This window comes from Electrona antarctica (genome assembly GCF_951216825.1).
Source record: "Electrona antarctica genome assembly, chromosome: 6".
Lineage (NCBI taxonomy): Eukaryota > Metazoa > Chordata > Actinopteri > Myctophiformes > Myctophidae > Electrona > Electrona antarctica.
Window position 1 is genome coordinate 45265674 of NC_136811.1, and position 24437 is coordinate 45290110.

A 24437-nucleotide genomic window follows, 5' to 3' on the forward strand; every position below is an offset into this window, starting at 1 on the left:
TACTGTCTAGTGGTCTGAATACGAGACGGCTCGCCCCTTTGCCAACTCCCCCAAGCGAGATATCCGTGCTGTGGGGCGAGATATCTACGCGGTGGGGCGATATATCCACGCTTTGGGGGCGAGCTATCCACGGCTTGGGGCGAGCCGTCTTCACTTTTCGAAATTCCGGGGCGAGCCGTCTTCACTTTTCGCGGGGCGAGTTGGCAAAGGGGAGAGATGACCTGTTACCGTCTGGAGCAGCAGCACGATGAGTTGAAACGAGTGCTTCCAAACTCCCAACACTCCACAAAGTCCACACATCACCTCACCTGCACAGAATTTCTTGACAGAAAGTAGCTCATAACATGTCTACGGTGGATTTTTATGAAACAAACGCTTTGCAGATTGAGAGAGGCCAATTCAAGCTTCATGTACAGCTGCAATGTTGGTGAGTTTAACGATATGTTTAATAAGCAGATCGGACATTTAGAGATTCAATGTTGCAGCTTGCATCCATCCACGTTTATTTCCTAGTGTCAGCGACTCGTGAGCTTTGTTTGAGCCACTTCTTGACAGTTTTTCGTATGAAGAAAATTAAGCAATAATATGTTACCAATTAATGCACTATAATATTATCTATTTATTTGTCCAAATGACTTGGAAAAACCAGTCTGGGCTCTGTGAGAAACATGGGAACTACTACTCCCATGATGCATTGGTTCATAATGAACACACTGACCGGATGTTGATATCTGGTGAACAACAACATTACAGAATGTGTGTCTTTCATGGTAGAAACAACATCTGAAATGGAAAGGAGACAGTTTGATTACAATCACGCATATGACCTGCGCTTACCGTGAGTTCAATGCGCTTTATTTCGTCGGCGATTGTTAGTTAAACGTCGCTAGCTAAAGCTATAAGCCAAACCAAACCCAGTCATCTCAATGCGATGTGTTTTGACAGCTCGGCTGTAGTGTGTGTACCCTAGCCAGCTAACATATGGGCTAACACAGTGTAGTACTGAGCGTAATGCATTCGGCTGATAGAGTCCGCTCCCTTTTCTGCAGATAAGCAGACAGTAGGTGAATGTTTCCCCCCCTGTGTTGCTTGTTGTTATATATACTATGTTGATGTTTGCTGTGCTAATGCCATTGATCTATATCTGTGTAACTGTGTTGACTATAGGGCACTAAGCCAGCTAGTTAAATAGCTTTATGGGCCCGCGGAGAATAGGAGGATGGTATTTGTCTGACAGGAAACATTTGGGGCAGCACCATAGCAGCCGCATTGCTTATCATCATCATCATCATCATCATCATCATCATCACGAGTTAATATAGTATCTATCTGTGGTGGTTAGTCTAGATCTGCTGCTGATAGATTGATTGGAAATTGTATTCACAGTTTGTAAAATGGGTACAGTTCAAAAGAAAGTACAGGTCAATACAAAAACTGCTACTGAGGATATAACCAGGAAAAGCACTAAGACTTGTTTACATCAGGGTCCTCCATTTTCAATTAATCTGAACATTTAAAGACGTTTATAGACTATATGCTAAAATGCAATGCTTGCTGATAAAGGAATAGATTAACAACAACAACTGCTTAATATCATACAGTCATTATGATTGTGAATTATAGCTCTCGTATAGGACCTTGTCAGTGGATATGTGGATAGGGAAGGGATTAGGGAACAGCTTGGGTTTATTTCCTGTCAGCTACTCTACTGATATTCACAAACATTGAAACAACTGAACTGCAACAGGAAATAAACTTTAGAATATTTATGTTGTCGAGTGTCTACTATAGGGATCGACCCATTATGGGCCGATACCGATTAGTTGTGATCAAAGAGACCGATAGCCGATATTAAAAGCTGATGTAATGTAAATGTATTCATTTCAATTATTATTTTTTAATTGTCAAAATTGACAGTAACACAAAACAGAATTATTTAAATGCATTTATTAATATTGATCAACTCCAGTGTAGGGAGCTCCTATTTGAACAACATTTCTTATAAATTGAACTGAAAAAAAATAATAATAATGAACAAATGTATATTGTATCAGTGGACTACTCCCATTCAACAGCACTAGATGCAGAGAGGAGCACATTTATGCCTCTTTGAATAGACTATATTGTCCGAAATATTGGTGAAATATCTGCAAAATCGGTATTACCGCCCACTGGCCTCGCGGTCCAGGCGCATGCCACATATGGGCTCTGGCCTGACACTAGCGCGTTGCGTGTTCGATTCCAATGAAGGCAGAAAAGCTCAAAACAAACCTTTAAAAAAATACAATAATGATGATAACATGATATCGGTGCTGATATATCTGCCAAGCCAATAATCCGTCGATCCATAGTGTCTACTGATTAAAAGGAACAAAGGATCAATGATCCTATCATAGATGCATTTTATCGATTCTCACTTTTGCTTTCTACAAAAGAAAAAGTCAGACTTGGTCCAAGGCTAAGGAACAAAGTGGGCCTATATTCAGAATGTACAGTAGAAACCTCATGATCTCACATCACATCTCTGGTATGAGTCCTAATCATTCTGGCTGTGTGCACAGCGTACTGATCTTTACCTTTAGTTTCTCCGTCAGTCTGACTCTGGAGAGTTTACCAATGTTGGACTGTTATCTAAGTCAGTGGTTCCCTTTTTGATGTCAAGGACCCCCAAATTGACACTAATTAGCCCACAGACCCCCATTTGAAAAGATTTGCCAAGGACTCCCATGAGAGAAGGCTCTATAGCAGTGATTCTCAAGCCGTTTAATTCCAAGGACCCTCAGTTTGACATGCATTAGTCTACGGACCACCATTAAATGGCATTTCTATCCCCCAATTTATATTGTAAAACCAATGTTAATTTAAACTATCATTTAGCTGGGGACCCCCTGGAACTCCATCAAGGACCCCTGGGGGTCCCGGACCCCACTTTGGGAACCACTGATCTAAGTTACGTCACTAATAGTCTGTACACAAAATGCCAAACCAGGCCACGTTTTCACTAAAAGCCAGTGTGAGTCATTGTGTGTGAGTCATTGTGAAGTGTTTACACTCACTGACATGTTATTTGACTTGTATAACAATGTTTTTATTCTGACCTGCTGAACATCTGATTTGATTTATGTACAGTACTCAATCTACTCATCTTCAGTGTGTTATTATCAGGATTGGTCCTCAATACTGATGCATGCTTTCCCAACCTGAGCAAGATAGCTATTGGGTGACACGGGTAACCATGGTGACTGTAGCTTTTGTCCTATGAAAATGTTTTGTTCTAGTACAAAATCATTTTAGTTCCAATGTGAAGTGCAGCAAAGTGATGCAATTGGTGAAAAAAAAAGAACAAAAGGCCAAACGTTGTTATTCAAACATGTCATATTGTCTTGGCAGGATTTGGAATAGACAAACAACAATGACAGTGAATATATGAATCATAGCAGCTCATAGCAGCTCATAGCAGCCCTGATGAAGACCGTATAGGTCGAAACATGTCGGTTGAATAAAGTTTTCCTCCTTTTTAACCTTTAAGTGTGCCCGGATCTCCGCTTTGTTCTATAGATGTGTTATCCCGATTGATCCCAGGAGCACCTTTTTACTATTTACATTTTTTATACCTGCACACCTCCTGAGCACCTGGTTGCTTCCTTGCCTCTGCATAGCTGTTCATTGTAGTTAAAAGGAATGTGTTTGTTCATTGTGACTGTACCTGCTTCATATAATAGCATTATAGGAATGCTGTATTTACAAGTTACCATAGTAGTTAGTAATAGAGCCTAGCAAGTGGCCATTGTTATTTTTTACTGCCTATAGTAATAAGGTGGCGATTGAATTTCAGAAAGCTTCCTTCCTGCTAGATAATATTCAAGGATGACAGTAGTACTGTAGTTACCAAGCAGGATTCACACTCTAAAGCAAATCAGACCTGCCTTTGTCTTGCTGTTCTCACTCACTCCTGGCTATGTTTGTCTCTCTCTAACCTACAGGTCAACCGTCATGCATGCAGCTGAGTCTCTAGACTGCGCTTTGTAGAACCCGACCCTTGAGCCAGTGTGATCAAGTTGCGGGTCCGGCTGCTCTCTCTCCCCCCCTCCCCCTCCCCCTATCCCAACATCCTTTCCCTCCTGCCCACTCCCCAATCCCCCACAGTTCCCTATGCTAACCCTCCTGAGCATGTTTTACTATATCTGTCTGCGGCGCCGCTCCAGGAGCGGGACGCGCGGCGAGGCTCTGAACAGTCGGCGGGCCGTGGAGTCCGGTCAGCGGACGGCCCTGCCGGTCAGCGTGGAGGTGACGCAGTATGCCAAGGAGGTGCTGGACTTCAGCTCGCACTACGGCAGCGAGAACAGCATGTCCTACACCATGTGGAACCTGGCGGGCGTGCCCAACGTCTACCCCAGCTCCGGGGACTTCACGCAGACGGCCGTGTTCAGGGCCTACGGCACTTGGTGGGAGCAGTGTGCCAGCGCCCCCCCGCCCTTCCGCCGAACGCCCAAGAGCTTCCACAGCCGGGACTACATCGAGCTGGCCTTCGAGGAGCCTGTCTATCCGTCGGCGGTGGAGGTGCTGGAGACCTACTACCCCGGGGCCATTGTCCAGATCCTGGCCTGTTCCCTCAACCCCTTCTCCCAGAACCCTCCCACTGACATCAGGTAAAGGCAGGGACAACGTTCTTAGCCCTTATTATGCCCAGGATGTCCCCACACGTCTTTATAGTTACACCCGTAGGAGGCCTGAGACGTCTTTAGGCCCTTTTTAATCCGGTATGAAACTGGATCACTAAAATCCATTTTTTGACGAGCTCCCAGCCATTCACTCGTTTACGGGCCGACAAAACTTGCTACAGTATTATCTCTGAATCTACGGCGCTTTCCATGGTTTTGATCAGAAGGCTCATGCTGGTGTTCTGTCCTAATTTCTGACTTAACCAATCTTAACCAACCATCTCCTTTGGAATATAGAGCACCAAAGTCTGACGTCAATATCGGTAGAGGGCACTAAGTCCACAGGTTCATGTACTTTTTATTTGCATTGTAAACCCCATAGGGGGATTTTAGATCCCCCTATCCAATCCAATCCAATTTTATTTATAGAGCACATTTAAAACAACAAAGTTGACCAAAGTGCTGTACAATTAGGCAAAGCAGTAATAAAAAAATATATATATCAGAGAAATATTAGTTTTTTTCAGCCTTGACAGTAATTTGATACGTTTTCCAGCAGGTTTTGAGGATGTCATATGATGTGTGGAGCTTGTCACTTTTCCACCTGCGCTCCGCCTTTCCACATTCTCGTCTGGCGGCGCGAGTGGTGTCATTGAGCCAAGGCTATTAGATCTCATATAAGAACTGTGTTTGAAAAATAAACAAATCATCCAGGCAGTTTCACTACTATGGATATGAAGAATCGACTGACTGAGAGAAAACGCTATTGTTACTGCTGCTGAATTAGTACAATATTCGCTAGAAACGGACTGTATGAAATATGAGTGACTGACTGTCGTAAATGATACAGAGACTCCTCCCAGACAATATCGCAGAGACAGTTTGTTTATTTTTGGACCACAATTATTGAGATGATTTTAAGAGGACCCCATGTTATTCTCCATAGAGAAAAGCTTCCATGAGCGAGTGATGTCAGGACTTCGGCGCTCTATTAGCGCTTCTAAAGAGAGATCAGACTTACGAGGTAGTAATGGAACATTATACCTCCCGGTCAGCGGCGAAAGCCCCAGTGCAAATATTTAGTTTAGGCCCCCTAAACAAAATATTGTGTGTGTGTGTGTGTGTGTGTGTGTGTGTGTGTGTGTGTGTGTGTGTGTGTGTGTGTGTGTGTGTGTGTGTGTGTGTGTGTGTGTGTGTGTGTGTGTGTGTGTGTGTGTGTGTGTGTGTGTGTGTGTGTGTGTGTGTGTGTGTGTGTGTGTGGAGGTGGGCTTCTTTTTTGTATGTTTCAATCAATCTGTATGCATGTTTCACTTTCAATCAATCTGTAGCCTACTGTATCTGTAAGAGTGCACTGAGGGCTGCAGGCTATCAGAAATGACTTTGGACAGATAGATAAAACTCTGCAAGTTAAACTTGCAGAGTGACGGATTACTTTACCTGGGTTACATCTTCTTGAATGGTGATATGACATAATAATCCCATCTAGTTTTTCATTAGTGCGACTGAGCATGACAAAATAGGCTACAGCTGAGCTTTGTTGTGCTGCTGCCTGCTGCATGAACACGCGTTGAAACAAGGCTGCGGTAAAGATACCCAGAAGGACTGGACAGTGATGTCACTGTTATGCAACACGGAAATAGTGCAGACATGAAGCTCAGGGTTCCACAGGGTGGTCTCTTGAAACCAGTCAGTCAGTGACATCACCGCCGAATCCTTGATGTTACTCTTCCTGCAACCGAGTAGCCTCGGTAACCAGGCTTTCTTTTCACCGTCGTCTTGACTCTTTTTTCCCCCCTTCCCCCTTCATCGGCCCCCTGGGGGGCCGGGCCCCGGTGCATTGCACCGGTTGCACCGTCGATAGCTTCGCCACTGCTCCCGGTTTTGGGGGGAAATGGAAGGCGGGGCTTTTCAGAGTAAAATCTGCCTAATCTGCTGTGCACTATATAGCACCTTTTTATTTTGAAAAAAGTGCACAGCATAAAAAGTGTTAATTTCCAAACAATGAGTGGGGAGTCGGGACACATTTGTTTGAGGAAAAATAAGACACCTACTATATGTATCTTTTGGCTGTAAAATGGACCTTAAAAGTTTGGGAATCCATGCTCTAAATTATGCTGCTTAAATCAGCCAGACAACTCCCCCCACTCCCAAGACTTCTTAAATCTTTGTGAGAGGGAAAAAAAGTTGTTGAGTTCAATAATGCTGAGCAGAGGTTTTCTAACATGGTGCGGCCTTTGCTGTTCCAGTCCCTAGTCTTGTAAACACCTTACCAGAGGAACTTATCTGGGAAATCAGTGTTCTATTTATTTTTACGCACATGTTTGTTTGTTTAGGATTTGCATGTATTGTACCTAGTTAGATTTTGCTGTATTTGGTTTGTTTTCGGTTTATGTCTTTGTACCGTTATCGTAATTTATGAAATACTTAATACTAAGATTTTGTCCATAACTCTTTCCACATCGTTTTATGCATTGTTGGTATTAATTTAAGCAATTTATGAACCTCTGTGTGGACTATTTGAAAACATTGATGTTCATCTTTCTCCTTGATAGTTTGCTGTTGCATGATTGCTGGTATTGTATGGTTTCTGAATGGATGGTAAACATACACCTAGACCTCTCTTAACACCACCCTGAGAAAGTCATAATCCTTTAGTACCATTAGGGGGAACAAGTGGCTCTCAACTCATTCCAACTAAGGGCAGATTCACACTGAGTCTGTTTGATCCAAACTGCTCCCGAATACGATTGCCTGGTCCCCGCTGGCCATGATTCACAATGGCCTTGATTCTTTCGCACCCGAGTACACTTTATTCATTCAACTGTATTCAAGCTTTCACATTGCATCGATCCGAATGAATCTGGCTGGCAAACGGCTCTGCTCTGATTACATCAGCTGTTTGTTGTCTTGATAACACCTCTTCACTCTCGCCCCACTGTCCAGGTGGGAGGTGCTGTGGTCTGGGGAGCCCGCAAAGGTCATGACCCCTCAGGCTCGCCAGTTCTCCCCCAGCATCAAGCAGCTGAGCTTCCCCACCAACCTGCTGCGCCTGGAGGTCAACAGCTCCCTGCTGGAGTACTACACGGAGCTGGACGCCGTCATCCTGCGTGGCGTGAAGGAGAGGCCCATCCTGTCGCTCTACAAGATGCCCCTGATCGACATGAACGACCTGAGCGACAGCGAGGACGAGCTGTCCGACCTGGCAGGCCCCTTCAGACAGGGAGCCAACACGGGCAATGGCTACTTTGACAAACTCCCCTATGAGGTGATTCTTATATGTCAGAACGGTACATTTATATCTAGGTTATTATTAGGGTTGATCCGATCACGTGATTCGGAAATCGGGGGCGATCACATCATTTTCAAATGATTGAATCGCATCAGGAGACATCCCTAGTATCAATATTATATAAATATCATGATGTTAGACTGGATATTGTCTGTGATTTTGGATATTGTGATATGGCATAAGTGTTCTATAATAAAAATATAAATCAGATCAGGAAAAATCGGTATTGGCAGATACTCAATATCAAATGATTGGAATCGGATCGGGAGAAAAAAAAACATGATCGGGACATCCCTAATTATTATATCCAGTATCTACACATTTGCACACACACACACACACGCACACGCACACGCACACACACACAGTCTGGCTCAAGCCCATTCTGATATTTGAGCTTGTATTCGCGAACAGAGCAATTTTCATGCCTTGGAGACGTATCGTGTTGTCTGAGACGAGTTTTCAAAAAAACACCAGTGGTTTCGGCAGATATTGTTTTTCTTATCTCCTGTCCAAACCGCTGCCATTAACAGCACTCTTCACAACCGCTGCATGTGTGTTTGTTTCAGAAACACAATATAGCTATTATCTGTCAGCTGATACCTGGTTGGAGTGCCGTGCATTGTTTATTCGCTGTCGGTGCACGCACACACACAGGCACACAGTCGTCTCCCCTCCTTCTGAGAGGGGTGCACAATGCACAAACAAGCCGACTCACAGCCACGCTGATTGTAAGATCAATGCTCAGTGTTCCAGATAATAACCACTTCCCCCGTTGTTATTTAGACCTGCCTGAGAGCACGCTCACAACTCACAGTAACCTTTCCCTTCTCCTCACCTTGTTTTGTCTTTCCCGTGTCTCCTCTTCTGTCTCTTTATCTCCCCTCTTATCCTCTCCTCCCTTCCACCCTCTTTTCCACCTTCTGCCGTCCTCTTCAACTGTCCCTTTCCTCTCCTCCCCTGTGTCTCATCCCTTCTCCCCCCCTGCGCCTCCCCCCCCCCCTCCGCCCCGGCCTGTCCGCAGCTGATCCAGCTGATACTGAGCCACCTGTCCCTTCCAGACCTGTGTCGCCTGGCCCAGAGCTGTAAGCTGCTCTACCAGCACTGTTGTGACCCGTTGCAGTACACCCATCTCAGTCTGCAGCCCTACTGGGCCCGGCTGAGTGACGCCTCGCTGGGACACCTGCAGGGCCGCTGCACCCTCCTCCAGAGGCTCAACCTGTCCTGGACCGGCAACCGAGGGACTCTCACCTTTACCGGTTTCAGCAGGTCAGAGGCCTTGTCATGGTGATGCTCGCCCCCCATTGCCGAGGACTGAAAGAGGGTCGGTCTAAACAAAGAAAGTTAGATAGTGCACACAGCAGCAGAGCCCCTTGCATTGTGGTGTTGTTGTTTTTTAGAATGAATGACAGCAGACTGGCGTTCATGTGGTTTAAGTCTTCTACAGTACATGTTGAGTGGAAACCGTGTTTGTCCAAAACCAAAATGGACACAGACTGACACACTTAACCACATTCACTTTCCAAAGTTTTCAAAAATAGCAGATCTACAAGCTCACAATTAATGATAATTTGTACGTGGTACGTTTTTGTTCGTTTTTGTTCATTTTGTAGGGCGTGGATGAATTTATTTGATGAATTTATTTGGTGATGAAAGGGAAGTGCACATCAGCACCTCCACAACATAGCTAACACACTATCACAGACACAGGATGAAAACACAATAAAAGCCCTGGAGCCAGTTGCACAACCTCACACTAAGTTTAAACTTAAAGCCTAGTTTTAGCTTAAATGGCTTTTACGTCAAGCCATTTAAGCTGTTACTAGGCTTTAAGTTTTAACTTACTGCGAGGCGGTGCAACTGGTTCCTCTGAGGCTTAAAGCATTCATTTACCAAAACAAAAAGGTTTCTGCCTAACAGCGATGATATGCTCCCCTGCTGTCATGAAGGTCATTGAGTCTTACAGTGTTTCACATCTCTCTCTCTCTCTCTAGTTTCATGAAGGCGTGTGGCCTGAGCCTGGTGTGTCTGGAGCTGTCGTGCTGTCACTTCCTGTCGGAGCCCTGTCTGGAGGTCATCTCCCAGGCCTGCCCGCGGCTGCGGGAGCTCAACCTGTCCTCCTGTGACCGGCTCCAACCGCAGGCCTTCACCCACATCTCCAAGCTGACGCGCCTCCGCAGGCTGGTCCTCTACCGTACCAAGATAGAGGTACAGTAGGTCTTATGGTCAACACTGTTGTTTTCCCAGAAAGAAGGAGCACATCTATTTGGCCAGAGTAGAAATCTCCAACAAGGTGTTCTTTGGTACAACTGGGTGACAGACAGTAATACAGTATATAGATGCAAAGAATCACACCTGTGTGAAGTGAGTGTTGCAACTCCGTGTGGGGGTCCCCGGGGGGTCCCCGGAAGTTCCAGACCCACAGGAACTCGGCCAGGGTGTTAATTTATGAAAAACAATGATATATACTGGTTGAATTCGGGGGGTGAACGTTTGTAGAAATGGACATATAATACTGCTTTTTCTAAACAAAGAGTTACCTTTGTTTACTTTCTAAATTCTGACGTTTGAAGGGAGCAGTCACACTCGCACTGTCACACAGTCCATTTCTTTAATAGTGGAAATTGTCTTCATGCCTGAGCTTAGAAAAAATCATGTTCTGTAAAATCAAAGGCCTGTCCAAGAAAAATAAATACCTGCTCTGTCTTGGAAATAGAGTTTGATTGAAAGACAATAGGATCACAATTCATCTCCTATATAGACGACGTGTGCGTGTAGTTGGCGTGCTTAACGTAAAGGTTAAGAAGTACAGCAGATAACTCGTATGAACCCTGGAAGGTATACGTGTTGCGGGTTGGGCGAGGCTAATTCTTTGTTGTCATCATTTGTCAGCTCGGCAGGGTCCCTTACAAGACACATAGCTGTTTCACGTTCAGACCTGCCCCGTCTTATTTGATGCGCCTCAGCGTTTTTCCCTCTGCCTTTTGTCACATTTCGATGCTCTCCAGCGGCAGCTGGCCCAGCTAGTGGTGTGGCGGAGGGGCGGGGGGTGTAGTGTTTCTGCGGTGAGTCCGGGGCGCAGGCTTCACGTTGTTTACTGAAACAGAAACAGAGCAGGCTGTGTCTGTCTAACACCTCAACTGTCATTACCCTGTCACTGCTCTAATTAAATAGCTCTCTCGCAGGAGAAAGGCATTTATAAAGATGCCAGCAAGAGACCGCACACACACACACACACACACACACACACACACACACACACACACACACACACACACACACACACACACACACACACACGATATGAGACTTTCACAGAGGACCGTGTCATGTCTAACACTTTCTCCTGCCACCGAGTTACACGTACAGGCGGTTTGATGTCGATCTCTGGTATCTGTATCTGAAGAGCTCCATGGCCTCGCCGCCACGCTTGACTCTTGTGAAGAGGCGTACAAACATTGTGATGTGCTGGATCACATTACACTGATGCTGTTGAGTGGCTGCATTTGTGTTCCAGACAGAAGAAGGCAAATCAGTTAAAAGAGGTATATTCGAGGACATGACGAGACGAGAGCTATTTGTTGATTTATCATATTGTCACTTTCGAGCGGAAACCTTTTATTTATGCAGGATGTTCTGCAATCTGCATAAAGTTCCTTTGTAATTTACCCTGATTTATACTGTATTGTGTTGGATGTATTTGTCTGTATTTTGTGGATTGTAACCTCGGCTACATTGAAAATGAGGGCTTGCCCTCAACTTCTGAGTATAAATGAAGGTGATGATGATCTCTGCTAATGAAATCAAAGAAAGAGGTCCCGCACACTGCTCTTTATTAGGTCGACCTTTTGGACGTTAGACCGGAACTTCCTTTGATTTCATTCTCAGAGATCTCCTTCTGAACATTTGCACTTTTTGTGCTACACCCACCTAACCTTTGAGGTGTGCATCGGCCTTCTTCTGAAAGTTATTATTGAATTAATAAAAATATATATTAAATAGTGAAATTAGTAGATCTACAAGCTCACAATGTGTTGCATCGTGACGCGTTGTGGGCTTGTAGGTCTACATTTGTGCTGTATTGTTTGAAGTAGGGCATTCTTTAAAAAAAAAACATGTCTTCACATACGACAGACGAGGTTGAGCTTTTTTCCCCCTCTTCCTTTTATTCTTTCTTTTTTTTTGGCAAGACACCACAGTTGTTTTTAGAGAAGATTCCAGTTTGTCAGTTTTTTCTGTTATCCTGTCACACCAACCTAATTTTTACACAGTAACATTAAAGTGTGTTAATTTAACTCTGAGACAGTGGCGTAATTAGGCTTCATCAGCCATGGGTTCTTAGAATGAAAGGGGCCCTTACACGCACGCGAGCGTGTGCGGAAATCGGTTATTTGTCGGGTAATTTGGACCATTGGGGACGGTTCTGGCACGGTTTTATAGTTACTTTGGCCAAATATGTACCTACTACAAGCTCATTCATCAGCAGCATCACGTTTGCTGCAGTGCAGAATGTGAAAGAACTTTCATATCAGCAAATACTCACCCAGTGCTGAAATGTTGTTGGTTACAGAGAGGGTAGTTATGAGGTTTTGGTCCCGACGGCCGTCCGTCACTTCCTTCTCCCATCACTGACGGGAGGAGGCCGTCAGGGCCCCCCTAGTTAACTTGAATATATGTAGTATTATAGAATGTTTGCTCGGTTAATGAAATCTAATCTAAGTCTCTGCACCTTAATCTCGATGTCTCTGCAGCAAACGGCAGTTCTGAGCATCCTGGCCTTCTGTATAGAGCTGAGACACCTCAACCTCGGGAGCTGTGTGAGGGTGAGATGACACACACACACACACACACACACACACACACACACACACACACACACACACACACACACACACACACACACACACACACACACACACACACACACACACACACACACACACACACACACACACACACACAGGGCTGGCCAAAGCTATCCAGAGGTTCAGAACATTTTATACAAATTCTCTCCATAACAAAAGCCAGTTATCTATGGTAAATAAATAGTTCTGACATGGCCAGCCTTATGAATTATGTTTATTGGTGCCGTTTTAGTGTGATGAAATGAAATGTGCTTTGTTTTCACCAACCCAGGAAGATTTTATTTGCAGTCTGCCAGCTGCACAACTTTCCATGTGGCACAGCCCGTTGTTGCAGATACACTAGTCCTAAGGATGCCAAAGACATAATGGTGTGGCAATAATTCATTTGCACTTTCATCTCGCACTGATGACGATAAAACACGTGAAAATAGGCCATGCCAAATAAAGTTGGCATACTATTATGCCACTGGGCTGTTGGCATTTATATTGCTCATTTGAAGGAAGTGAACAGTATCCGACAGAATCTGGACTGCATTGAGAGAGATATATATATATATATATATATATATAGCATATGCTTTGATACAAAATAAATGCTTTTTTTTTTCTTTTTGAGGGACGCTAGCCCCTCCTATGCCCAGCTTTGTCTGTTTGTGTGTACCCCTTAGCGATGATTTGATTGGCTGAGCAAAGGATTGAGGATAAAAAGTGAGAACAGAAAAGTGAAGACGGAAAAGTGAGAATGCAAATTGTGATTTGCCGGCGTGATGATGTATGATGATAAGAGCGCCCCTTACTTCACACGTGTGTGATTTTTTGTTGTTGCTACAGTATACCTTACACAAAAGAGTTCTTTGTTATTCACTGTTTTCATCTGCTCGATGTGCTCAGCCACTCTTCACTCACATCTCCCACCCATCCATTCTTATTGACACCGACTGTCTGATTTATTGTCGATTTCATCATTATTTGAGCCTGTGTATGACATCCTGACTGAACCTCTGCAGATTGACGACTATGACGTTGTGGCCAGTATGATGAGTGCTCGCTGTCGCTCGCTGCGTTCCTTGGACATGTGGCGCTGCAGAAACCTCACAGAGCGAGGCCTGGCTGAGCTGGCCTCTGGCTGCAGGTAGGCAACACCAACTAGACACAAGTGACCGTCTCCTATACAGCACTGGTTCCCACTGGGTCGGGACCATAGAGTAATAAAATGATAGAGACTGAACCGGAGCGATAGACCCACCCCTAGGGCCAACGTTGGAGAGCTTCACTGGGGGCTTGGTCGGGACCCATTTGGGTCGCGGACACATTTTTATGGGTCCCTTTATTTTCTTTTTCTACGTTTTACTTTTTAACTTATTTAAAAGCTAAAACATTCAAAAACATCCCCATCTTGAATTAAAAACAAATTCTGTAATCTTTTTCAAAGTAATTTCATGCATAAATAAAAGAAAAAGAATCGAAGAAATGCCATAAATTAGAAAACAAATGTATAAGAAATGGTGAAAATAGCCAATCTACAAGCTCACAACACGGCGCGAAGCGACGCGTTGTCTAGGATGGAGTGATAAAGCCAAACGTAGCTACCCTGAAATCACATACCCAGACTTTATTTGCCCTGTGTGCAGGGATTGATACAGTTCCAGCCACGGGGCCATAGGGCAAATATAGCAGCTCACCAGTTTGCGCAGAAACATTGGTGTTTACCCAGTCACAGAGAAACCAAAACTGCTAGTGGTGCTAGTGGTGTTTTCCGCTATTGACTGCTCACAGAACTAACGAGGGCAAGGCCCACCAGCTGTACCTGCCATTTGTTTTGTTTTTTTGTTGTGTTTGTGACTAAATAAGGCTATGGGTATGTGTATCTGGCATTCGTTGTTTTCCTCTGTAACCAACCACGAGCCTGAGGCTAACGCCAGCCAGCCAGGTTTGAGAACCTTGGGCAATGGCCAATGTGCCGGTAAGAATCTAGAATATTCCTATGATGTTAAAGGGACATTTCACTTTCAAAAATACTTTTGGTCATTTTATCGTCTACTCAGGCTTATGTGAACACCCCAGACAGTTTTATCTTTTGTCTCCCCCGTCGCACTACGTGGTCTGCCACATTTTCCAAAATAATTATAAAAAATAAATGAAAACAGTACATGAAAAAGCACGCCCCTCACGTATTAGAAGGACAGTATCAGTCACCATAAAAAAGGTCGGGTGTTTTCGATGAATCTATCATGGTTAAAATGGAGTTTGAAGTTACAATGGGTTTGTATAGGAAGCGGGCGGGGCAGCTAAAATTAATTTCAAATATCTAAATACTAAATCGAGCAACTTAAAAACTGTCGAGTGAGGTGTTCACATAAGACTGAGTAGACGATAAAATTACAGTGAAATATCCCTTTTAAGCAGCATTTGTCAACCACAAACCACTATTTATTTCCCACAACTACAAACCACAAAACCAAATCTTTCATCTTTGATGATGACCATTGTTTATGAATGGGCAACTGAGCTCAAAGACTAGACTAAGTGCCCTAGTGCAAAAATGTGGTTACCAACTCTCCGTCATTTACCTGGGGACCACCTGGAATCCCTTCAAGGACCACTGGTGGTCCCTGGACCACTAGTTGAAAACCACTGCCCTAGGGTGCTCTCCTCTCTCTCTCTCTCTCCCTGTGTGTTGTCCAGACTGCTGGAGGAGCTGGACCTGGGCTGGTGTCCCACGCTGCAGAGCAGCTCAGGATGCTTCCAGCACCTGGCGCGCAATCTGCCGCGCCTGCGCAAGCTCTTCCTCACTGCCAACCGCACCGTCTGCGACGCAGACGTGGAGGAGCTGGCTGCCAACTGCTCCTCACTGCAGCACCTTGACATCCTGGGTAGGCCTTTATTCACATGATAACACATTATCATATGGATATCCTAGTTAACACCTCTATTGAATTAATTCACGAAAGTGTTGAATGGTAAATGGTTTTAATTTCTGAAATACCCTTTGCTAACAAAATAAAAATAACTGTACCCCTGTTAGGGGTACAGTTAGGAGTTCAGTGTCTTGCTTAAGGAGCCATGAGGAGGGTCGATGGTTTCCAATATGGCCTTTACCTCCTGAGCCACTGCCACCATTGTACTTTGTGTTTGCTCATTGCTACTGTATGTGAAATCACAATTCACTTAAGTCAGTAGTTCAAACACATTCAAAGTGAGGTTACCTCCCCCTTTGGCCACCTTGAAAGATGGATTTCCAGGCCTGTTTTGAAGGAAGCCAGAGATCTGATTTTTTTTAAGGGATAGTGTTGGGGCATTCCACACTTTGGTGGCAGCGCAGTAGAAAGAGAATCTACCCATGTTTGTTCTATAGGTGGGGTTGGGACCAGATCCTTGTTGTCGTGGTTAGAAGTCAAATAAGACAATTCTCTTCTTGGTTTTTCACATTTAACCATTTATATAAACTCTTTATAGATCTGCTATGTTTGCCAAATGTTTGCCTATTATGACATGCCCATATTATTATAGGGATGCTAGGATTTAAGTGGTTTTGCCAACTTTATTCATTTGAAGGACCCCCAACACTGTGTGTGTGTGTGTGTGTGTGTGTGTGTGTGTGTGTGTGTGTGTGTGTGTGTGTGTGTGTGTGTGTGTGTGTGTGTGTGTGTGTGTGTGTGTGTGTGTGTGTGTGTGTGTGTGTGTGTGTGTGTGTGTGTGTTGTTACTGTATTGTATGTATATATAAAGTATTTACATCTATTCCATATTTGCTATGTGACTTCAAAGGCACGCGTATGGTGAGTGCTGCCTCGCTGAAGAAGCTCCTTCAGTCGTGTCCACAGCTGCTGCTGCTCGACGTGTCCTTCTGCTCCCAGATAGACACGCGCGTCGTCCAGGAGCTCTCTGGCCTCTTCCCCAAAGTCAACATCAAGAAGAGCTTCACCCAGTGACCCCGCCTTCAGGTCCTTACACTCCAGGAAGCGTGTATTTAGTGCGATTACTTCGCATACGTTTTAAACTGCCCTTTCCATCATGAGTACATCCGCACGGAGCGCTAATATTCCACTGTGACAAAGCAGTGTTCATTTTATTTGCCTTTTTATTTTTTTTAAACAAGACCAACTTTTCACCTCAATGCAGTACCCGAAGTCCTGACGTCACTCGTTCATCCCCTGGGTCACAGAAGTAATTTTTCTATGGAGACATGAGTACAATTTAGCATTTGGGTCATCTTAGAATCTTCTCATATAAGAACTGTGGTCCAAAAATAAACAAACTGTACCGGTGATATCGTCAGGGAGGTGTCTCTGTATCGTTTATGATGGTCAGTCATTCATATTTAGTTGCTGTCGGGAGGAAACCACCTAAGTCCACTTTTTTACATGAATCAGGGCTATTTTAACCCTCTTTATGTCTGTGTGTTGTTTCGAAAACATTGAACCAATGGAAAGTAATAAAAAGCGCTTTGGACAAAACCTCTTAACTCCATTGGAACCTCAAACTGTCTGTTGCTAAAGCAACTAAGTCCACCACCTCTCCCCCTCTCATGCAAGTAATTGACAATATATAAAGTCACAACTACGGTATATAAAAAGTCACTCTGGATTAAGAGTGTCTGCTAAATGCCTAAATTGTAATTGTACAACATCAACTTTGATGAGGCAGTATTGCTTTGTTTTCAAAATATACGGTTTTCTTAATTTACTGAAAAAAATATATTTTTCATTTCCTGAAAACATTTTGGAGATAGGTGGTTTCTTCCCAACAGCAGAGATTTGATACAGTCTGTTTCTGGCAATTTTTTTTAAATATTCAGTGGCATTAGTTCAGTGGCATCAGTAACATTAGCGTTTTATCAGTCAGTTGATTCTTCATATCCATATGAGTCAAACCGCCGGGCTCATTTGTTTTATTTTTGGAACACAGTTCTTATTAAACACATCTATGGGAATTAAGAACGGGGGGGGGGGACGGGGGGACGGGGGGACGTGACCCGGGTAGGATGTGTAAATTACGTCAGACTTCGGTGCTCTGTTAAGAGCATCAACCTGTGTGAATGAGGCATTGCCAAATTAATAGTTTGATGTGAAATATTTGCGGACGCGTTTTCGCATTGGTTTATTCGTCACGCTCACGATGTGTAAGGACCTTTCCACCTGCATCCAACTCAACTCCACCCCACCTCCCTCCTACGCACCACTTCCTACAGAACTAACGCCCAAACACTCATTAGAGAGAGAGAGAGAGAGAGGTGCTGGCGTGCGAAACACTGCCCCCCCGAGGTACCGGCCCGGGACAGTTTGAAGGTTGGAGGCTCTGCACACCTGCTTCTCTTGATTAGAGCTCGACTGATGTTTTACTTTGGCCGATATGTCGGCCATTATTTGATTAATTTTTTTATGACATTTTTTCGGCAATTATGCAACCGACGTGTCTCAATTTTTGGCCACTGGCGTCCTTACTGTATGTATTTTCCGTTCACTAAAGCTAAGGAGAGAAGGAGAGATGCCTGTTACTGAACAAACACTCTATAGCAATGATTACTATCAGAATGTACAGTAGAGCCTTAATATTTTAGCAGTAACCTTTTGTTTTAATAAAAAAAACAAATATTTATATAAAAAAAACAATGTTTACAGCATATTTAAATGTTTACTATGAATCTTTTTTTTTCTTTTTAATTGTTGCTAAATTAAATGTTAAATGTTTTCAAGAACTTTAATCAGATCTTAGGTTTCAAGATTTAGCTCTTTTTCTTTTACAAAATATCAGTCAAAACGTCTGTAATCGGTGGTCTGGGTCTAGGACTCCAAATTCAGGATCAGCATCTGACCCAAAACTCTGCCATCAGTCGGGCTCTACTCATAAGTGAGGTACTAGCTGGCAAAGACCTCCAACCCCCCTTAACCTGCTCCTTTGGATATTGGAGACAAACTTGTCTTATAAACTGTACGTAAGAGGAGGGAGTTGATAAGGCGGCTCTGAGGAAATCGGCTGAGCGCCACAGCTCAAATCCACCACAGACTTGTGTTGTGAACTTGTTCAGAACTGTTGAATGTGACAAACTTTTCATTTGGGTCATAGCTGCTATGCTGCTAGAATTCACCTTAATGAGTCATCACCTCTTTTTATTTTGTTTTATTGACAAGCAACTCGTTAGGACATATTGTCATGGACTTGAAGACAACAAGCTGGAAGACGTTTATTAACCTCCAACCATCCGACACAAGGTTCATGGGAGGCCCACACTCCTTACGGCAGTGAAAAGAGACCTTCGGTAAAAGCGTTGAGCAGATTTATTTTGATGGCTGGTAAGGTAATTACAGGGCGAAGGGGGTAGCCGGTGCCTTCTCAGCAGTGATAACCAGCCTTTTCTTATGGCAGAGGGACTTTTAATTTATTTTATTTGGAATACCTCTGAGCACAAATGCTCTTTTTCAGTAAGGCCCTGCTTCACACTCACTTACACACAGATTCACACGTGATAGCTGCCCAGACTTCGACTTAACCTTAACCCTACCACCAGGGAGAAGCCCCAATACAAGCAAAAAAGGCCCTCTAAAAGTGAATGGTAAATGGTGCATTTATATAGGGCTTTTTATCCAAAGCTCTTTACATAGACTGTGCATTACATTCACCGATGGCGGAGGAAACCGGGGTATGAATCAGGGTTCCCACATTCATGACATTCCTGGAAAGATTTTGAAATTAGAAAAAAACATTTTCCAGTCCTGGAAAAGGTTTGGAATTGATCAAGGGTCCTGGAATGTATCAAGAATCCTGAAAACAATATTTGGCCAGGTGCCAAATGGCGTGCGTGATTGCAGCCTATTGTGTACTGGACGTGGAAAAAAAGAACAGATCTATACAAGCTCACAATGTGCTGCAGCGTGATCCTATGACCTAGGATAGGTGGTGTAGAAAAGACTTGGCACGAAATTTGGAATGGAATTATACCATTCTATATTCTATGCTTTTATTTATGCTACACTGCCTGTCTTTGGGCATTGCACATTGGAGTAAGAGACTCATTATTGTGCTGAATGATTGTTATATAGGCCTGGAAATTGGGTTAAATATTCTGTTAAAGTTTGGGAAATACATTGGTAAAAATGTGTGGGAACCCTGAACCATGCAAGGCGCCAACCTGCTCATTGGGAGCAATTAGGGGTTCAGAGTCTTGCTCAAGGACACTTCGACACTAACTCTGGGGGACCCCGGGTTCGAACTGGGAACTTGTGATTCCCATCCGGAGCGCTCTACTGGCCACTCTATCCCTGAGCCACTGCCGCCCGGCTAAAGGCTATAAAAAGAATGCAGATAATATGGCCTCCAAATTATCTCAATATCACAGACTACACGTTAATTTACAAGTGCATCGTTATTCCCCACCATGACGTTGGGGTTTCTCAGTGGAGGTAGTCTATTGGTTTTGTGGTATATTTTGATAAAGTTCCGCATCCTGTGTGTCCATTCTCCAGCTGCTGGACACACAGGATCCTGTCCTCAGGAGTGAGCTCCAGTGAGCTCTGCTGACTGATTGTGATTGATTGAATACTTTATTGGCAGAAATGTAAACACACGGTCCAAGTCAAACACTTGGTCCAAAAGGGTATGTTCTTGCTTAATGCAAGTCGCTCTGGATTAAGAGCGTCTGCTAAATGCCTAAATTGTAAATTGATATCACTGTTTCCATTCAGGTCCTGGGTATTGACTCACTTCAAACTCATGTGGAAGACAGACACGGGCATGCTTCCAATGTAGTTCAGTTCAGAGGCTGCCATGATGCTTGCTTACTCAGCGAGTGTCTTCTCTGAGGGAGCAGATTTGTATTTTATTTTTACAGCCATTTTTAAGCCTTTGACAGTGACAGTGGAGAGAGACTGGAAACGTGATGCCATTCAGCAAATGCTACACGGCCGGCTGTGAAATCGAACTGGTGACTGGCTTACCTTAACGCCCTCGCCCTAACCACTTGGCTATCATTTAGGTCGCCCCAGCTACAACAGGTTGTCTTTACTACCGGAAACCACAAACCCCAACTTATATGATGGTAATTGGAATGGTGGATGTTGGTTTTTATGTATGCAGATCAAGCAAGTCATAAGCATCTTTAAAACATGTTTTGCCCTTTTTAATTTAGAGAGGGAAGGATATTATGGGCCCTATTTACGTTAGTGCTGCGAAACCCCTTTTACTATTTTGAAAAGCATTTTAGATGTGTTCAACTAGCCGATCTACATTTGAACTTCAAAAAAGTAAAAAATAAAGTTTAGGGGTAAGGCACTGGCGAACACATACACACACGCACGCACGCGCGCACACACAAGTATATTCGCCACCTGTAAGACTTATTTTACAAGTCAACCACCATTTCCACAGTATTCATAGTATTCTCATGATGGACTCTCATGGACTCCCATTTGCCATAAACCAACCAGATAACACATTTTTGCTTGCCTACCAGAATGACAGTGTGGTGATGGAATGGAATACTGTAAATTAAGTTGAGATGAGTGTGTTAACTTACTTGCCACACTATGTAAATGACAGACCTCTGTGTTTATGTTATGATACTCAGGGGTAATGTATCCTCACCTTGCTTTTAAGTTTTATACATGTAATTTAATTTTTTCCAGAAACCAGCAAAACTTTGTCACCAAGGGCAACATTTTTACCCGGTCGAGTCCAGTGGTGGACGGTGTGAAGTACATTTTCTTAAACGATCACCCACTTCACCCATTTTCAACCTATCTTCATATAATTGGTCCTCACTAATGTTACAAAAAAAATATATAGTAGCATTTTGTTACCATTTGTTTGCGTCGCAGAGGAGGGCTGTGGACAGTTCAGGAACCCGTCTATCAGTGACATCATTCGTAGGCAGGTCTGGTCATTTATTTATTGTTCATTCATTCTCTGCCAATCACGTGTTTTGACATGTTTTGGTTTTTTTTCTCCAAAAGCTCACACCGCCAATCACATGTTTTGATGCGAGGACCGCGAGGACCGTTTTACAAACCTTTTGCTCGTGAACGGAGATTAATATTCTGTGACTACTTAAAGATGAAGTGCCGTGATTTTTGTATATTTTCCAGTTTTTCATGTGTTTGAGGTGACAGTACTTCATTAGACCCCTTGGTGTGATTATGTGCAATGATGTCTTCCCTTTGTATTTAGGGTTTCTTCCTAGAGGCTGAAGCCTTGACAGTCAAACGTGTCAATGAAAAAACATATATATAGTAGATATAGTGACATCACAATATCATCCCCTCCCCTAACCCCTCCCCCTTTATCATACAACAACAGCTGTGGGTGCGGCTTCAGTTCAGGTGGATCACCACCCACCAGGCAAACCAGGCATACTTAATAAACTGGTGGGCGTGTCTACATTAAAACATTTAAACAAATACTGTACACTTAAAAAAAAAAAAAAATCCTTGTATAATAATAATACCTGATCATGTTTTGGGGTAGAAATAAATCACGGCACTCCATCACAGTTCCTATTATCTTCAATTCCCCATCGATGATGTTACTGGTAGGAGCTGGGTCAGCCGAAGGCACCGCTCGGCACAGCGACTCGCTGGCCTAAGGTCGCTCGGCGGGGCCTCTCGTGGCTCAAATCACAATCAGGCGGCGCGCCTCCGTCGGTGATACCGAGTGCACCATTTTCAATCTGACTTTTTTTTTTTCAATCGTAGGGCCTACTGTGACATCTATACTTTGACTCGAGTACTGGGGTACAGTACTTGGTACTACAGTACTACGGTCCACCACTGGTCGGGTCTGAGTTTCACTGCCACTGGCGCAAAATCCATCAGATCAGTCTGTTATTACTTGGGCACTGATATGAAAAAAAAACAAGTTTGAATATTAGGTGTTGAATATTGTGTAAAAAAAAAGAGAAAAAAGAAGAAAAAAAAGTGTATGATTGAGGAAAATACATGTTGCTGTCAACTATTTATTGATTTGATTTTTGTAATCTTATTAAGCCACATCTGCAGTGTGGCAGAAGTGCTTTGAAAGCATTTCCTCAAAAAAAAAACTAAAAAAAAGAAAACTTGAAGTTTCCATTGGAGCACACATGCTAGTTAGTATGTGAATTATATTTGTGCCTTATACTCCTGACTGAATGTGGTGTGATGTACAAGTGTTTATCTGTTTTAGTGTGGTGCTTTCTTTGCTTTCACGCCCCTCAACCAAAGTAATATGCTAATTCCTGGTCTTCAGCACTGCAACTTTGTTTTGAACAGGTTATATGTTATGCCTATCAACCATGTTATTTAATATGCAAAAGAATATTTACACTGTCTGGTAGAAATGTTCAGTACCATTTCACACATGTACAGTACTTTCATTATATGGCAACTATGTCTGCCGTAAGAACGTTTCTTACTCATTCATGTTCAACTGAATTTCGAATACAGCCAGTGACATAATATACTGGTACCATAGACTCTATGGTAGAGAGTACCGAAGTCCTGGCGTCACTCGTTCATCCCCTGGGTCGCGGAAGTTTTTCTCTATGGAGAATAACATTGGGTTTAACATTTGTAGTCCAAAAATAAACTGTCTCTGCGATATTGTTGGGGAGGTGGCTCTGTATCGCTTAGGATAGTCAGTCACTCATATTTGATTTTAACTCATTCGGTTGATTCTTCATATCCATATGAGTCAATCCCCCAGGATCATTCATGTATTTTTGGAACACAGTTCTTATATTGACGCAATATTTAAAAAAAAGTTTATGGGAATTCGGAATGGGGGGGAAAACGCGACCCAGGTACTTCGCTGCTCTAATAGATATCAAATTGTATAACTTGGCATAAAAGCCACATGTCCATCTAAGTTTTCATGGGACCCGATGATGCTATATATTGCTGTATGGCTTTGAGATCAGTGGTTCTCAAATGCTTTATTTTCAAGTTATACATAACTGTGTATAAATGGAACCAAATTAGAGTTACAGATCTGTACAGGTCCATTTGGAACCACATCAAGGAACCCTTTGAAAACCACTACTATTTTCAGTTTCAAGAAATGCCTATATTGACATTTGCCCAATGAGCACAAGAAACTCGGTCCTTGTCAGTTGTATTTCTGTTTTTGTGACTACTTGGTCAAAGGACCCATTTGATTATTTAACACGTTATAATGTTTGTCCTCATTGAATCCCTACATTGATTGATTGGGATTATCATACATGTTATACCTGCTGTCTGTTGTCATGGATGTGCTCGCTTCCCTAGCTTGTTCCGGATGTGTGGTCAGTCTTTGTGCCATTTATAGGATATTCCAGTAATGACAGCCCAAGCTAACCTAAAATGTTCTCACATGATGTGATAGCTCCCACCTGAGAAGTTAGCCACCGGTAGCCCAGTTTGGAACCTCATGCTACGCTTTAGCTCGATCCCAGAAGAGGTTCCGTATAGAGGTATCAGTGCATCGGTAGAAAGGGGGTTGAGCGGCTTGAGCCATCCAAAAACTGTGGCGAAAACCTTTTTTGCAGTATCGTTTCCAAAAAGTAAATGTATTTCTAGCCAGTAACATGTTTTTGTCGGAAGTTGCAGCCGGAGAGACAGCATTAGCGCCTCCCATTGGAAAAATGTCCAATGAACTGAAGTCAGTTGGAAATTCG

The 24437-nt window shown here is 43.4% G+C and overlaps 1 protein-coding gene across 1 annotated transcript; it reads left to right on the forward strand.

The window, feature by feature from the left end:
* Nucleotides 1-362: 362 nt before the first annotated feature.
* On the forward strand, nt 363-17492 carry fbxl4 (F-box and leucine-rich repeat protein 4). Its single transcript, XM_079503106.1, has 9 exons — nt 363-427; nt 3984-4649; nt 7605-7926; nt 8975-9219; nt 9945-10158; nt 12702-12773; nt 13823-13947; nt 15501-15688; nt 16583-17492. Exons 2-9 carry the CDS (start codon nt 4153-4155, stop codon nt 16744-16746), a joined length of 1827 nt encoding a protein of 608 aa, XP_079359232.1. The 5' UTR covers nt 363-427; nt 3984-4152; the 3' UTR covers nt 16747-17492.
* Nucleotides 17493-24437: the final 6945 nt, after the last annotated feature.

Excerpts from the sequence above, each read along its gene's own strand:
- fbxl4 (XM_079503106.1), top strand. The coding sequence starts at position 4,153 with ATGCTAACCCTCCTGAGCATGTTTTACTATATCTGTCTGCGGCGCCGC. Across the intron at positions 7,927-8,974 it reads TTGACAAACTCCCCTATGAG|CTGATCCAGCTGATACTGAG; the intron begins GTGATTCTTATA and ends GCCTGTCCGCAG. Across the intron at positions 15,689-16,582 it reads GCAGCACCTTGACATCCTGG|GCACGCGTATGGTGAGTGCT; the intron begins GTAGGCCTTTAT and ends GTGACTTCAAAG.